Source organism: Oryctolagus cuniculus, chromosome 4 (genome assembly GCF_964237555.1).
Source record: "Oryctolagus cuniculus chromosome 4, mOryCun1.1, whole genome shotgun sequence".
NCBI classification, from domain to species: Eukaryota; Metazoa; Chordata; class Mammalia; order Lagomorpha; family Leporidae; genus Oryctolagus; species Oryctolagus cuniculus.
In genome coordinates this window covers 84,277,840-84,292,780 of record NC_091435.1, presented here as the reverse complement: position 1 = coordinate 84,292,780, position 14,941 = coordinate 84,277,840, and the positions used below count along the sequence as shown (strand labels likewise).

General features: G+C 37.8%; 1 protein-coding gene across 10 annotated transcripts in view; it reads right to left on the bottom strand.

The window, feature by feature from the left end:
- The window catches only part of ACAP2 (ArfGAP with coiled-coil, ankyrin repeat and PH domains 2), a 156,956-nt gene that overhangs the window by 17,276 nt on the left and 124,739 nt on the right, over positions 1–14,941 (bottom strand). For 6 of the 10 annotated variants that reach the window (XR_007924433.2, XR_007924434.2, XM_008266163.4 and 3 more), the window contains 6 exons: positions 12,494–12,702; positions 11,755–11,824; positions 3,028–3,119; positions 1,227–1,411; positions 717–821; positions 232–324 (listed from right to left, as the gene is read on the bottom strand). Coding sequence is in view for 8 of the 10 variants with exons in the window: in XM_008266163.4 (XP_008264385.1) it covers positions 232–324; positions 717–821; positions 1,227–1,411; positions 3,028–3,119; positions 11,755–11,824; positions 12,494–12,702 (754 nt within the window). In the remaining 2 variants the exon portion in view is untranslated. 10 annotated transcript variants of the gene reach the window in all.

Here is a 14,941-nt window from a genome sequence, read left to right as displayed (position 1 = left end):
TTACACTAAGCTACCGGCACGGCACTTTGAGCACATATCATGAGGCTTAAAGAATGTAAAACTAGGAAAAAAACTTCCAAACATGAAAAAAAAATTGCTACTTTCTCAGTTAACAATACAATCCAAAAAGACTAACCACTTCCTATAGAAACTACTTAATCAAAACTAGGCATTTACCACATGCGTGTTACTCAGTAATACCAATTAACACTGAATTTCATAAAAACTCACCAGGCTCATATAAACTATTGGCTGACACTGTGGAGGGTAAAGATTCTCTTCCATCATCAGAACTCTGCTGGATTCCACTGTCATTACTTTTAACTGTTTTAAAGAAAAATCAGCTGGTGATTAAAGTTCAGACCATTTAGAAAACAGTCTCCCACAAGCAACAAGGTTTTAAAATGAGCTTTTACACATAAACATGAACTCTGCCACCACCAACAGAATACATTTAGTACTATCTTAATCCTTTTGTACACTTAGCTTATCAAAATATAAGTCAATCACAAAGTCTAAAAATGAACGAATTTATTTTCAGAGTTGCAACACCTCTCGTTATCCCATAAAATGTCAGGGATAGTGACGAGCTTGGCTGATTGCATGACAATAAGTAATGTGTAATTCTGAGACAATGTGAAACAGCTAAAGAGATGGCCACACCGCACAATGACCACTGGCACAGACTTGGAATGCTCCACAAGAGTAGTACTTACTACTACGCAGTTTTGAAGAAGTATCAAAGTAGGAGAAGAGTGAATCTAGCTCATCAGGACAGAACAGAGACTCCCGCCTGGCCTCGTCGCTATTTACAGCAACCACTGGGGACATGCAAGTTAGCAAAGCACAGAGCAGGCCATAAGAAGGGAAAAGGGCAGGAAAATACGTTACTGGGAAAAATTTAGGAGGAAAAATAGGAAGGAAATCAGGTAATTAATCAGATACTTAGGGCTCTTAGCATGATAGATTTATAGTTAACATCTCTGCTTGCATTTTAGGCAGTTTTACTCCTTAGAATATACACATTACCTAGAAGTGTGAATTATCATGGCACTATTTAAATTTAACTGTTTTAAAGGCATAAAAATTCAGTTTTTCCTTAGAATATGTAGAAGAAGACATGATTTTAGCATTTAAAAATGTTTATAGCAGCTACTAATTCAGAGATTATGATGTGATTTCAATTTAAGGACATCTTTATCTACACACCAAGGGAGTTATAATACCTGAACTCTGGATGGATGTTCTGACTTGGTCGCCTGGCCCAAGTTTAGGAATGCTCAGCCTCTTTTCTTCGCTATCTTTGGAGACAACCTTTTTTTCCTGCTCAGGAGGTGATGATGATACAGAATATTTATCCACAAATTTCCTTTCCACATATTTTGCTTTGATATATGCCTCTTTCTCCTGTCTGGTATACATAAAAATGTCATCATATTCTGCTTAATCCCTTAGCACAACTACTAATCATTAAAAAGAAGTCATTATACATGGAATACTTTAAAATAAAGTCACTGAATACAATACTAATGAAGCTGATGTTAAATATGCTTTCCTTCCAAATATTTAGTGAGCTATCATTTCACATTCAAACAAAACACAAAAAATAAGCTAACTGAAAACCCATAAGTACTAACACAGTAACTGTTCACTCTTTTAGCGCCTGTGTTCATTCATTTTTATAAATACTCCCTCATGCTTTTTGAGGAATAAAAATCTGTATCAGGAAAATTATCCAAATTCATAGAAATTAATTTCATTTTTACTCTAAGAAATAATGTCATGTACTGAACTATCATCAGTGGTTACCATAATTTTTATAAGGCAGCTACTTTAAAACAATACAACATTCCTAATTTAAGGCAGAAGGAGGAAGATATCATTTAAGTTTTTGATCTGTGCAATAACCATAAAACACCAAGCCTGTTCTGTACTTTTTCTTACTTATATCCTTTTAAAAAGCTGATACAGGATATTCCAAGGTCTGAAATAACTCAAGAGTCATCCTTTAGCAAATAATTAATATCCTAGTTTAGATGATACTGGTTTAAAGAGCAGTTAACCTTAAAATCTTAACATAGGATTGTGACAACTAAATTCTAATGCCAAAAGTAATCAAAATGGGGCCGGCGCCGCAGCTCACTAGGCTAATCCTCTGCCTTGCAGCGCCAGCACACCGGGTTCTAGTCCCGGTTGGGGTGCCGGATTCTGTCCCGGTTGCCCCTCTTCCAGGCCAGCTCTCTGCTGTGGCCAGGGAGTGCAGTGGAGGATGGCCCAGGTGCTTAGGCCCTGCAGCCCATGGGAGACCAGGAAAAGCACCTGGCTCCTGGCTCCTGCCATCGGATCAGCGCGGTGCGCCGGCCGCGGCGGCCATTGGAGGGTGAACCAACGGCAAAGGAAGACCTTTCTCTCTGTCTCTCTCTCTCACTGTCCACTCTGCCTGTCAAAAAAAAAAAAAAAAAAAAAAAAAAAGTAATCAAAATGATTAAAAACAGCATTAGTAACAAAAATTATGACTTGAAGGCAATGATCCTTAGTCACTTTGTTCAATGAGCTTCCTTATATAGAACTGAAAGTATAATTTCAAACAGCAATTAAGCACTATCCCCTACCAGAGATACTTTCAAATATCTGATGAACTAAGTCAAACAATGTAAAATGATTCACTGTAGATAGAAGAAATTTGATCATTGAAGGCATTAATGAAAAGAGTATTTCTGAACATCTATTAGTAATAGGACTTAGGACTACTTTCACTGCTGAGAGCTTTTACATTCTAGAGCCTTAAATTTTAAGATTCTCTCATCCAGAGACTATAACTGACTCATCAGCTTAATAAAATTTAATTATCTATTTAACATACCCAAGAAGTGATAGTCACATTTGAATAGAAGCACTAATGACTGTTTTCTACAAACTCTGTCTAAATGCTATTTATCAATTATGGTGAAATAAAATCATAGCTGTATTTTTTATTAGAAAAAACAAAACAGAAAAAGTGTCACATTAAGGAAACAGAAACAATACCTTTGTCCTGGTTGTGGCTTCTTTATTCCCATTTTTTCCACGTTAGCTTCATAAACTCTGTTTATAACATCATTCCCCAACTCACACATAAGCTGTTTGGCAGGAAATAGAAAAATAAGCCATAAATTAAAAGTACTTAAATAAGCTAAAATCTAAAAATACTTAAAGGCAGTACATCTAATTCCCCTGAATATTCTACAATTGTTCATTCCAAAAAGAAGGTTAACTTTAAAACAAAAGGAGACAAAGACTGAAAATAATATTATTGCCATTTTTCACCAGAATTGCTCTCCTAGAACATTACCACCCCTTGCTGATTCTAGCTGCCTAGATATAGACAAACATATATGTATTGTGTGTGTGTGTAAATCTATATATATATATATATATATATATATATCACAACTATTGTATCTGTATATTCACTGCAGGGCAAGAACTATGACAATAAAGCATTATTCATAAAGTTAAGGTATAACAGGTAGTAGCCAGTTTTATGATGTTAAAAACTAAATATCATTTTTTTTCCCTTACTTCCACTTCCTAAAACTATTCAAATCCATCAGGCTTAACAACTTTATTGGAACTATTTCTGGACTTTTCCATCTCCTTAAATTCTATCTTCAAATTAGTTATATGTTCCAAAATCTTTTAGATTCTCCTTTCTGCCTGGTTCATTCATCTCTTTAATTGTTTGAGCTTTCCTTACCTTACGAAAAGATTACATTACATCTGTAGCCTCTTATCTAATCTTACCACTTCCAGTTGTGCCCAATTCCAGGATTAACCACTAGATCAAACTATGCCAAGACATAAATCACCCGAACCATTTCCCTGAAAAATCATGGCTGGGTAAAATGCCATATGTGGAAGTTGCAGAATATAGAGGTTAACGATGGGACATGTGAGATGGTGGGAGAGAATGGGTCAGCCTGAGATGAGAAGCAAAGTCTGAGCAGGGCACTCTGACAGTATATACCCAGCAGGAAGGAGAGAATGATTCCTTTCTTCCTTTTCCTTACTCACAAGCCCTGGTAGGATCTATTACTTCCATTACATCACTCTTGTATTTCTCTCTGTTTCTCTCGTTGACCCCACAGCCCAGCTACCCTCTTATGAATTTTGTATGTGCCATCTCCTTTCTTGCAAAATTATTATTGCCAGTTTGAGATACCATATTTTTTAAAGATACTGATTTTTATACAATAGCCTTTTAAAAATTTGCAGTGGTGGGGCCAGAGCTGTGCCGTGGCAAGTAAAGTTGCCAACTGCAGTGCCGACATCCCATATGGGCGCTGGTTTGAGTCCCAGCTGCTCTACTTCCTATCCAGCTCTCTGCTATGGCCTGGGAAAGCAGTAGAAGTGGACCAAGTTCTTGGGCCCCTGCACCCGCATATGAAGATCTGGAGGAAGCTCCAGACTCCTGGCTTAGGATCAGCACAGCTCCAGCTATTGTAGCCAGTTGAGGAGTGAACCATCAGATGGAAGACCTCTCTCTCTCTCTCTCTCTCTCTCTCTCTCTCTCTCTGCTTCTCCTTCTCTATGTAGCTCTTTCAAATAAATAAATAAATATTAAAAAAAAATCTGCAGTGGTACTGTGAGATAACACATACATCAGTGGATGAGAATAAGTAACAAAAATTAACCCTACCTGGAAAAATTTAATGTAGAGCAAGAATTAAATAATATAGTCATGGGAAAAGATAGGAAAGTTAGTTAAGATAATAGAAAAAGTGGGATGTCCCACTAAGCAGGGTTGGGCCTGGTAAATACACGGATGGGAGAAAAAGTGGGACGCCAGCATTGTGGCACATGCAATGCCACATCCCATATGAGTGCCAATTTGAATCCCAGCTGCTCCACTTCCAATCCAGCTTCTTGCTAATGAGCCTGGGAAAACAGCAGAAGATGGCTCAAGTACTTGGGCCCCTGACACTCACATGGGTGATGGAGTTGCAGGCTTCTACTTTGGCATGGCCAGATGGATGTAATTTCTCTGTCTCTCCCTCTCTTTCTTTCAAATAAATAAAATAAATCTATTTAAATAAAGAAGAAGGGGCTGGCACTATGGCACAGCAGGTTAAAGCCCCAGCCTAAAGCACTGGCATCCCATACGGGTTACAGTTCTAGTCTGGGCTGCTCCACTTCCAATCCAGCTCTCTGCTATGGCCTGGGAAAGCAGTAGAAGACGGCCCAAGTCCTTGGGCCCCTGCACCAGCATGGGAGACCCAGAAGATGCTCCTGGCTCCTAGCTTTGAATTGGCACAGCTCCCCCCATTGTGGCCATCTGGGGAGTGAACCAGCAGATGAAATTCCTCTCTCTCTCTGTCTCCCCCTCTCTGTGTAACTCTGTATTTCAAATAAATAAAATAAATCTTTAAAAAAAAAAAAAAAAAGAAGAAGATGGCCCAAGAATGTGGACCCCAGCCACCCACATGGAAGACTGGATGAATTCCTGGCTCCTGGTTTTGGTCTGGCCCAACTGGACCACTGTGGCCATCTGGGGAGTGAACTAGTAGATAGAAGATCTCTGTGTCTCTCCCTCTCTATCACTCTTAAAATCAATGATAAAATAGAAAAAGTATCAAGAGTTAGGCACACATTTTATACTACAAACCAAATAAATTCACATATAACAGTGTTTAAAATTCTAAAATCATACAATGCATTTTTTTCTGACCACAACGGAATAAAGCTGGTAATTAACAACTCAAGAATCTCTAGAGGAGCCAGCTCTGTGGCACAGTAGGCTAAGCCTCTGCCTGTGGCGCCAGCAACCCATATGAGCACCAGTGAGTGAGTCCTGGCTGTTCCTTTTCCTATCCAGCTTCCTGCTTATGGCCTGGGAAAGCAGTGGAGGATGGCACCAGGGCTTGGGCCCCTGCACCCATGAGGGAGGCCTGGAAGAAGCTTCTAGCTCCTGGCTTCGGATTGGCTCAGCTCTGGCCACCGCAGCGACTTGGAGAGTAAACCAGCAGATGAAGGATCTCTCTCTGTTTTTCTCCCTCTGTCTGCCTTCAAATAAATCAGTCTTAAAAAAAAGAGAGAGATAAAAGAATCTCTAGAACATATACAAACACTTGAAGACAGAACAACATGCTCCTCAATGAACAGTGAGTCATAGTAGAAACCAAAAGGGAGGGGCCAGCGCCATGGCACAGTAGGTTAATCCTCTGCCCATGGTGCCAGCATCCCATATGGGCACTGGTTCAAGTCCTGGCTGCCCCTCTTCCAATCCAGCTCTCTGCTATGGCCTGGGAAAGCAGAAGATGGCCCAAGTGCTTGGGCCCCCACACCCACATGGATAGCAAGAAGAAGCTCCTAGTTCCTGGCTTCGGATCAGCGCAGCTCCGGCTGTTGTGGCCATCTGTGGGGTGAACCAACGGAAGGAAGACTTCTCTCTCTCTCTCTCTCTCTCTCTCTCTCTCTCACTGTCTGTAACTCTACCTCTCAAAAAAAAAAAACAAACAAAATGTTTAAAAAAAGGGAAATAAAAAAATTTCTGGAAATGAATGAAGATGACAATACGACATATCAAAACTTATGGATACAGCAAAAGCACTGTTAAGAGAGAAGTTTATAGAAATTGATGCCAACATAAAGAAACTGGAAAGGCATCAAATAAATGAGCTATCAATGCATCTCAAGGACCTAGAAAAACAACAAACCAAACCCAAAATTAGTAGAAGGAAAGAAATCATTAAAATTAGAGAAGAAACAAAATTAAAAGCAAAAAAGAGCTATTTTTTGAAAGAATAAACAAAATTGATACATCATTGTTACAATTAACCAAAAAAAGAATATGCAAATCAATAAAATCAGAGATGAAAAAGAAAATGTAACAACAGATAGCACAGAAATAAAAAGAAACATCAGGAATTACTATAAAGAGATATATGCCAACAAATTGGGAAATTTAGAAGAAAAATGGATCAATTCTTGGACACATACAATCTACCACAATTGAGTCATTAAGACAGAGAAAACCTAAACAGATCAATAACAAAGACGGAGACTGAATTAGTAATGAAGACCATCCCAACAAAGAAAAGCCCAGGCCTGGATGGTTTCACTACTGAATTCTAACACTTTTAAAGAACTAATTCCAATTCTTTTCAAGCTATTCAAAACAGCTGAAAGGAAGAGAATCTTCCCCAAACTCTTTCCATGAGGCCAGCATCACCTTAATTCCTAAACCAGAAAAATAGAACTGTAGACCAATATCCCAAATGAACACAGATGCAGAAATCCTCAATAAAATACTAGCTAACCAAATCCAACAAGACATCATAAAGATCATTCACCAGACCAAGTGGGATAATTTATTCCTGGTATGCTGGGATGGTTCAACATTCACAAATCAATAAATGTTATACATCACATTAACAAACTGAAGAATAAATACCATATTATCATCTCAATAGATGCAGAGAAAGCATTTGATAAAATACAACATTGTTTCATGATGAAATTCTTAAGCACACAATCAAGGCAATTTATGACAAATTCACAGCCAGCATCTTACTGAACGGGGAAAAGTTGGAAGCATTTCCATTAAGAACCAGAACCAGAACCAGACAAGGATGCCCACTTTCACCACTGCTATTCAATACAGTCCTAGAAGTTCTAGCCAGAGCCGTTTAGGCAAGAAAAGGAAATCAAACAGATATAAATTGGAAAGGAGGAAGTCAAATTATCTCTATTTGCAGATGACATGATTGTATATATAGGGCATCCAAAAGACTCCACAAAGAGATTATTGGGACTCATAGAAGAGTTTGGTAAAGTGGCAGGATATAAAGTTAACATACAAAAGTCAATAGCCTTTGTATACACAGACAATGCCATGGCTGAGAAAGAACTGCTAAGATCAACCACATTCACAATAGCTACAGAAAATTAAATACCTTGGAATACATTTAACATAAGAGGTGAAAGATCTCCACGATGAAAATTACAAAACATTAAAGAAAAAAATAGAATAATATGTGAAAAAATGGAAAAAATCTTCCATGTTCATGGATTGGAATGATCAATATCATTAAAATATCCATACTACAGAAAGCAATTTACAGATACAATGCAATCCCAATCAAAATATTAATAACATTCTTCTCAGATCTAGAAAAATGATGTTAAAACTCATATGAAAACACAAGAGACCCTGGAATAGCTAAAGCAATCTTATACAACAAAAATAAAGCCAGAGGCATCACAATACCAGATTTCAAAACATACTTCAGGGCAGTTACAATCAAAACAGCCTGGTACTGGCATAAAAATAGACATGTAGTCCAAGGGAAGAGAACAGAAACTCCAGAAATCACTGTACATATTTAAAACCAACTAAATCTTTGTCTAAGGAGCTCAAATTAATCCCTGGAGAAAGGACATTCTCTTCAACAAATGATGCTGGGAGAACTGGATATCCACATATCACTACATTCCTAAATCTGTATATGAAATCCATGTAATTTGTATACCTTAAATAAAATTAAGAATTTTATAAAATGAGGGCATTTCACTCAAAAGTCAATTCTATAAAGTAAAACATAATGAGAATTCCCTATTTTCCAAAATTTTTATTTTGTATATTACTATAATTTTCTTATAAACAGGCCGGCGCCGCAGCTCAATAGGCTAATCCTCCGCCTGCGGCTCTGACACACCGGGTTCTAATCCCGGTCGGGGCACCGGATTCTGTCCCGGTTGCCCCTCTTCCTGTCCAGCTCTCTGCTGTGGCCAGGGAGTGCAGTGGAGGATGGCCCAAGTGCTTGGGCCCTGCACCCGCATGGGAGACCAGGAGAAGCATCTGGCTCCTGGCTTCAGATCAGTGCGGTGTGCCGGCCTCAGCGGTCATTGGAGAGTGAACCAACGGTAAAGGAAGACCTTTCTTTCTCTCTCTCTCTCTCTCTCTCACTGTCCACTCTGTCAAAAAAAAAAAAAAAAAAAACTTAAAAAAGATATTATAAACAGTAAAGTTGGGAAGAATATTTGACAAAATAATAACAGAGAGAAGATGGTTGTTATTGTCTTGAGGTAATTTTCCTTTTGTGTGCTTGTTACCTTTAGCTTGTCTTTAATACATGTTATTTTAATTAAAAAATAATTAAAGGCTTATAAAACTTGCCTTAACTGTATCCAATTATTTTTTGTTCCTAAACATAGTTGCCCAAACAGAGAGATTTCCTTCTTTCCTCCCCTTAAATTCTAGAATAAAGAATTACCAATGGAAACCTAATCTCGGTATTTGGCACTCTAGCCCATCTTTCATATATTCCCAAGGAATTTTCTTAAGATTCTATTTACTGCCCTATTTTCAGGTTTCTTTTTTACAATGTAAATTTTATTTTTTTGAAGCTCTACAACTGTCTCATCCACTTGACGGATTAATTTCACTCTCCTCTAGAAAGTCCTGACTCAAACAACTTCATTTCTTAGAACCCTCTACACTAATCATTCTCTCATTTGTTTGTTTGCTTATTTATTTATTTAAGAGACAGAAAGAAACTCTGGTCTGCTGGCTCACTCCCCAAATGCCTACAATAGCTGAGACTGGGCCAGGAGAAAGTCAAGAGCCAGGAATTCCATCCACGTCTCCCACAGAGGTGGCAGGGGACCAAGTACTTGAGCCATCACCTGCTGCCTTCTCAGAGTGTACATTAGCACAAAGCTGGAATCAAGAGTTTGAACTAAGATTATTAGGTGCTGGGGCCAGCGCTGTGGCGCAGTGGGTTAAAGCCCTGGCCTGAAACACCAGCATCCCATGAGCACCAGTTCCAGTCTCGGCTGCTCCTCTTCCAATCCAGCTCTCTGCTGTGGCCTGGGAAAGCAGTAGAAGATGGCCCACGTGCTTGGGACCCTGCACCCGCGTGGGAGACCCAGAAGATGCTCCTGGCTCCTGGCTTCGGATTGGCGCAGCTCAGCTTGTTGCGGCCATCTGGGGAGTGAACCAGCAGATGGAAGACCTCTCTCTCTGTCTCCATCTCTCTCTCTCTGTCTTTCTAATAAATAAAATAAATCTGTAAAAAAAAAGATCATTAGATGCTTACAGCTGTTATCTAATTCTTTTTTTACATTTGCATTCACTCCCTCAACATGACTGAAAGCTTCTTGACTATCTGAAACCATCTTCTAATAGTTTTCTATCCCTCCAATGTGGATAGCACAGTGCTATTTATGATTCTCATCTGGTGAATTAATTGAACACAAAGAAGCCTATAGTCAGACAAGTTCTCTTCAACAAGTCAAAATGATGTAAACCATTTTCTCTTTATAATTTATTTAAAAGTATTTCCAAATATTTGGTTTAAAAGTTTCAGTCATTTTTTTAAGATACCAAGATGTGTTTCAGGGCCAGCACTGTGGCACAGCGGGTTAACACCCTGACCTGACGCGCCGACATCCTATATGGGCTCTAGTTCAGGACCCGGCTGCTCTACCTCCGATCCAGCTCTCTGCTGTGGCCTGGGGGAGCAGTGGAAGATGGCCTGGGTCCTTGGGCCCCTGCACCCGCATGGGAGACCTAGAGGAAGCTCCTGGCTCCTGGCTTCGGATAGGCACAGCTGGGTGGGGAGTGGACCATCATATGGGGTACATCTCTCTCTCTCTCTTTCTCTGTCTCTCTCTCTCTCTGCCTCTCCTCTCTCTGTATAGCTCTTTCAAATAAAATAAATAAATCTTTTTCAAAAATGTACTTCAACTAAATTTCTCATCTGAATCCACCAAATTCTTATCTACACACAAAGCTAATGCAGGAATTAGATTTTTGTCCCTCATCCCCTATGTTCTTCCCCTTTGAGTTCACAACAATTCATGGAATCTATCTAAATAGGGTTTTAGCTGAGAAGTCAATTCATCACTTTCATACTTTCATTTAGAAATTTCAATGACACAATAATTCCACAAAGTAAATTTACTTTACATTAAGTGACAAAGGTACCAGTTTATCTATAGATTGAAATAAAGACACAAGCAGATTAAAAACACCATTTTCTGATAGAAATAAATGTAGAATATACTCTAATCCTATTCTACTTTCTACAATATGGTAAACTAGATGACAGGAAATAAATTCACTGTAAGGTATTCTGTAAATCTTATCAGAAATCCACTAATAATCTAAAAGTATTAAAAATATTTCCACGGATATGAATCCTCAGACACAGAGGAGAAAAGAAAGGCCTGGTTTGGTGACATCTATCCTGACAAATGTCAATTTGCAAATGGTCCTATGCTAAAATAACCCAATGGTGCCAATATGCTATACTAATCCATTATGTCACTTACTAAAGCAACAAGAAAGTACTTCACAAAATTTAGGGAGAAATGGAATCAAAAGAAAATATATATCATAGAAAAACTATACATGGATTTCAAAATAATTTTGAACCAACATTAATTCATCTTCTGGAGAAGTTCTCTCCTATCTTTTATATTTTTAATATGAATCTAATTACAAAAGATGGCACAGAATCTGATTTTTTGAAAAAAAAAAATCACAAAAATTTAGGGACATTGATTTTCTTAAAGAACAAACTGACTTGCAGCTAACAATGCTACATAAACATAGCGATTTTAAAAATCTATTATTAAAAACACCAATTTTCCAGTCTCAGAAGTTTTCCAGTACAAGAAGTTCATTGTCAGCATAAGAAACTCATAAATTTTTAAACTGTTCACTTTTATGTGAAAATACAAAATATTTTTATGTAACATTTATTTTACCTTTAAAAGTTCAGGCTCCCAGGTGTCTAAAGTTAAAGATCGCACTTTTGAAAAATGAACCCCAAGACTCCTAAGTGGAAAGAAGAAAACTGCATTAATACATAAAACTATCAAGGCACAGTTTGCATATTTATACAAATTATTTTTCTATTTTAAAGTGGAATGGGTTCTCATACAGCCTGCAACACACATTTAAACAGGGATGATCATCTGATTAATTATAATGAATAGTGCATAGGGCCAAAGCTGTGACACAAGTTAAGCCACCATCTCATATGGGCACCGATTCAAGTCCCCACAGTTCCACTTCTGATCCAACTCCCTGCTAATACACCTGAGAAAGCAGCAGAAGATGGCCCAAGTCCTTGGACCCCTGCACCCACATGAGAGACCTGGAAGAAGATCCTGGCTCCTGGCTTTGGACTGGCCCAGCCACGGCTATTGTGGCTATTTAGGAACTCAACCAATCGATGGAAGATATCTCTGTCTGTCTGTCTGTCTGTCTGTCTCTCTCTCTTTCCCTCTGCCTTTCAAATAAATAAATAAATCTTAAAAAAAAAACTAGTATACAAAAGTTCTCAGAAGCACTTTACAAACCAGAACTTTATCCACTTTACAAAAGATACAAAATGATAGTTAAATTAGAGAAGTGAAAAAGACCCTCTAACAAATGGAACATAATAATTAATAACGTATGTTTATCCAAAAGCAGTCTCTCACTCTGAGCAGGTATACTCACCTGTGAATCCCAGAGCACTCAATGCACAAGGTGATGCCTAAGTTGATGCTGGCCCACCGTGGATCTGCCAGACCACAGTCACAACAGCTAGCATTCCCAGGGATACACTGGACCCGCTGCAGTGCACTTTCTCCTTTTAATAATTTCTCTTTTGACTCATTTCCAGAATCTAGGCTTCCTGTGGATGGAGATGATTTCTTATCCAGCTTCTAAAAGAATTAAGAATTATTGCTCTTTAAAAAAAAAGATTGTAATATCAAGTTGGACATTACATGCTCCAAACAAAGGCTTCCAATCAATAAATTAAAGGCCTATCCTGGGATAAAACAGGGCACTATTACAGGCACTGGAGATTCCAGGATGAAAAGATGCAGGTTCCTAAATCAATGGATGTTTAGTGTTGTAGGGAGAAACATATAAACATGTATATATTAAAAATTAAACATACACAATGAATATATAAACAAAATAGAAAGATAGAGAAGAAAGGAAATTCTAGTCTATCATGCAGAATGGGAGCCAAAGGGAATAGATAAAAGACTATCAAGACTCAATAATAAAATAAATATTATTATTTTATACACTGTTTTACCAATGAATTATAAGTAAGCTATTTTAATTAATGTAGTGAATAACTAGAAAAGGTACAGTCCTATATAGTTAAATACTAAAGAACATATCTACTGCCTAATTACAATTATAGAGTGAATCAAAAAATACAAAGTCTAAAGTTTCAAGGGCTATTAGGTAAACCAGGAAAATAGCAAAAGATGTCTAATAAGCAAAAAGTTAATTTTTAAGTGTATAGTGAAGTCTATACCAATAAGAAATAGTATTTTATAAGCATTGCTGTATACATAGAAATAATGATCAAATACAAAGATGTGGTTCACAAATCCCAAGCAATAAAAGATAAGCCTATAAAAAAGTCTTCTGGTATAAAAACATTCTAACCTTAATAAGACAGCAGTTTAGTACAAAATCATTAGAAAAATAATTTGGGAGACGGGTATATGGCACAAAAAGTGAAGTCACTGCTTAAGACCCCCACATCCCATATCAGAGTGCTGGTTCAAGTATCGACTACTCCGCTTCTACTGCACCTGGGAAGCAACAGATGATGGCTTAAGTACATGAGTTCCTGCTACCCTTACATTGGAGACCCAGTTGGAGTTCTTGGCTTTTGACTTCAGGCAGGCCCAGTCTTGACTATCGGAGCCATCTGGAGAGTGAATGAGCAGGTAGAAGGTCTCTGTCTCTCTCTCTCTGTCTCTCTTTGTCTCTCTGTCTCTGTCTGTTTCTGCCCTTCAAATAAATAAATAAATAAATCTTCATATATACAAAAAGAAAACATATTTTTGGCTCGTCTTGCCTTTCCTAACAAAGTGATCAAAGCGAATTCAACAGCCACTAGGTAGGGTCTAGCAAGCTTAAGTATGGAGACAAGGTATTCCAGAGACAATGAAGCCAGGTGAGAAACTTATCTATAGACGAGTGAAATCCTGAGAATGCTGCTGGATCCCAAGCAGGGTACGGAGGATGTCTACACAGGGAGACAGAAGAGCAAGGAAATGGAGGCCTAAGCGGGGAGTTGGGGAGCACTCAAAGAGTACAACCTAGTGTGAGGTATCAGTCTATGTGTAGGGCTGGGCAGTCAAGACTATGGGTCAAAATCTACAGAGTTAAGATACATGTAAGTATATTAAAGATAAATGGAAGCCAGATTTATCACTATAGAGAATAAAGTTATTTATATGGGAAAGGAGAAACTAGAATGAATTCTGTTTATCAGATTGGAACTGGAGATACCAATAGGCACAGAAATGGTTTTCATTTTAGTAGATAAATATAAATGTAAATGTAAATGTGTATACGTGTGTGTATATATATACATTATAAACCTTATCTTGGTTTCTAAATACCATTTTCCACCAAAAGAAACTAAGACACTTCATGGAGAAATGGATGATTTCATTGGCTAGTGCAGAAAAAGCACAAGATGAACCTGAAACATCTTGTCATGTAGGAAGTAAGGAAATATTTAGATTAATAGGGACAAATCAAAAGAATACACAAGACAGGGGCTCTAGTGGCTAAATAACGATAATAATGGGTTATAACACTTTGAATAAAGTAGGAGTTTATGCTAATAGAACTAAATTTTGTCATAAATTAAATTTTAAAATTGGATGAGGAACATAATATTTACATAGTCTCAAAATACCTCTCCTACAAGATACATGCTACCAACAAAAATTAAAATAACCTTTGGTAGACAAGCCTAGGAAGATATCACCTTAACCAAGTAATAAAAATTGACATCATCATCAGTGGTATAAATCAAAACGTGTGCCATGTAAGAGAATGCAATTAGAAGGACACAACAATATCATTGATATAACATTCCTGCCAAAGATGAATAACCTCATGAGTAAACATCAGGCAAGT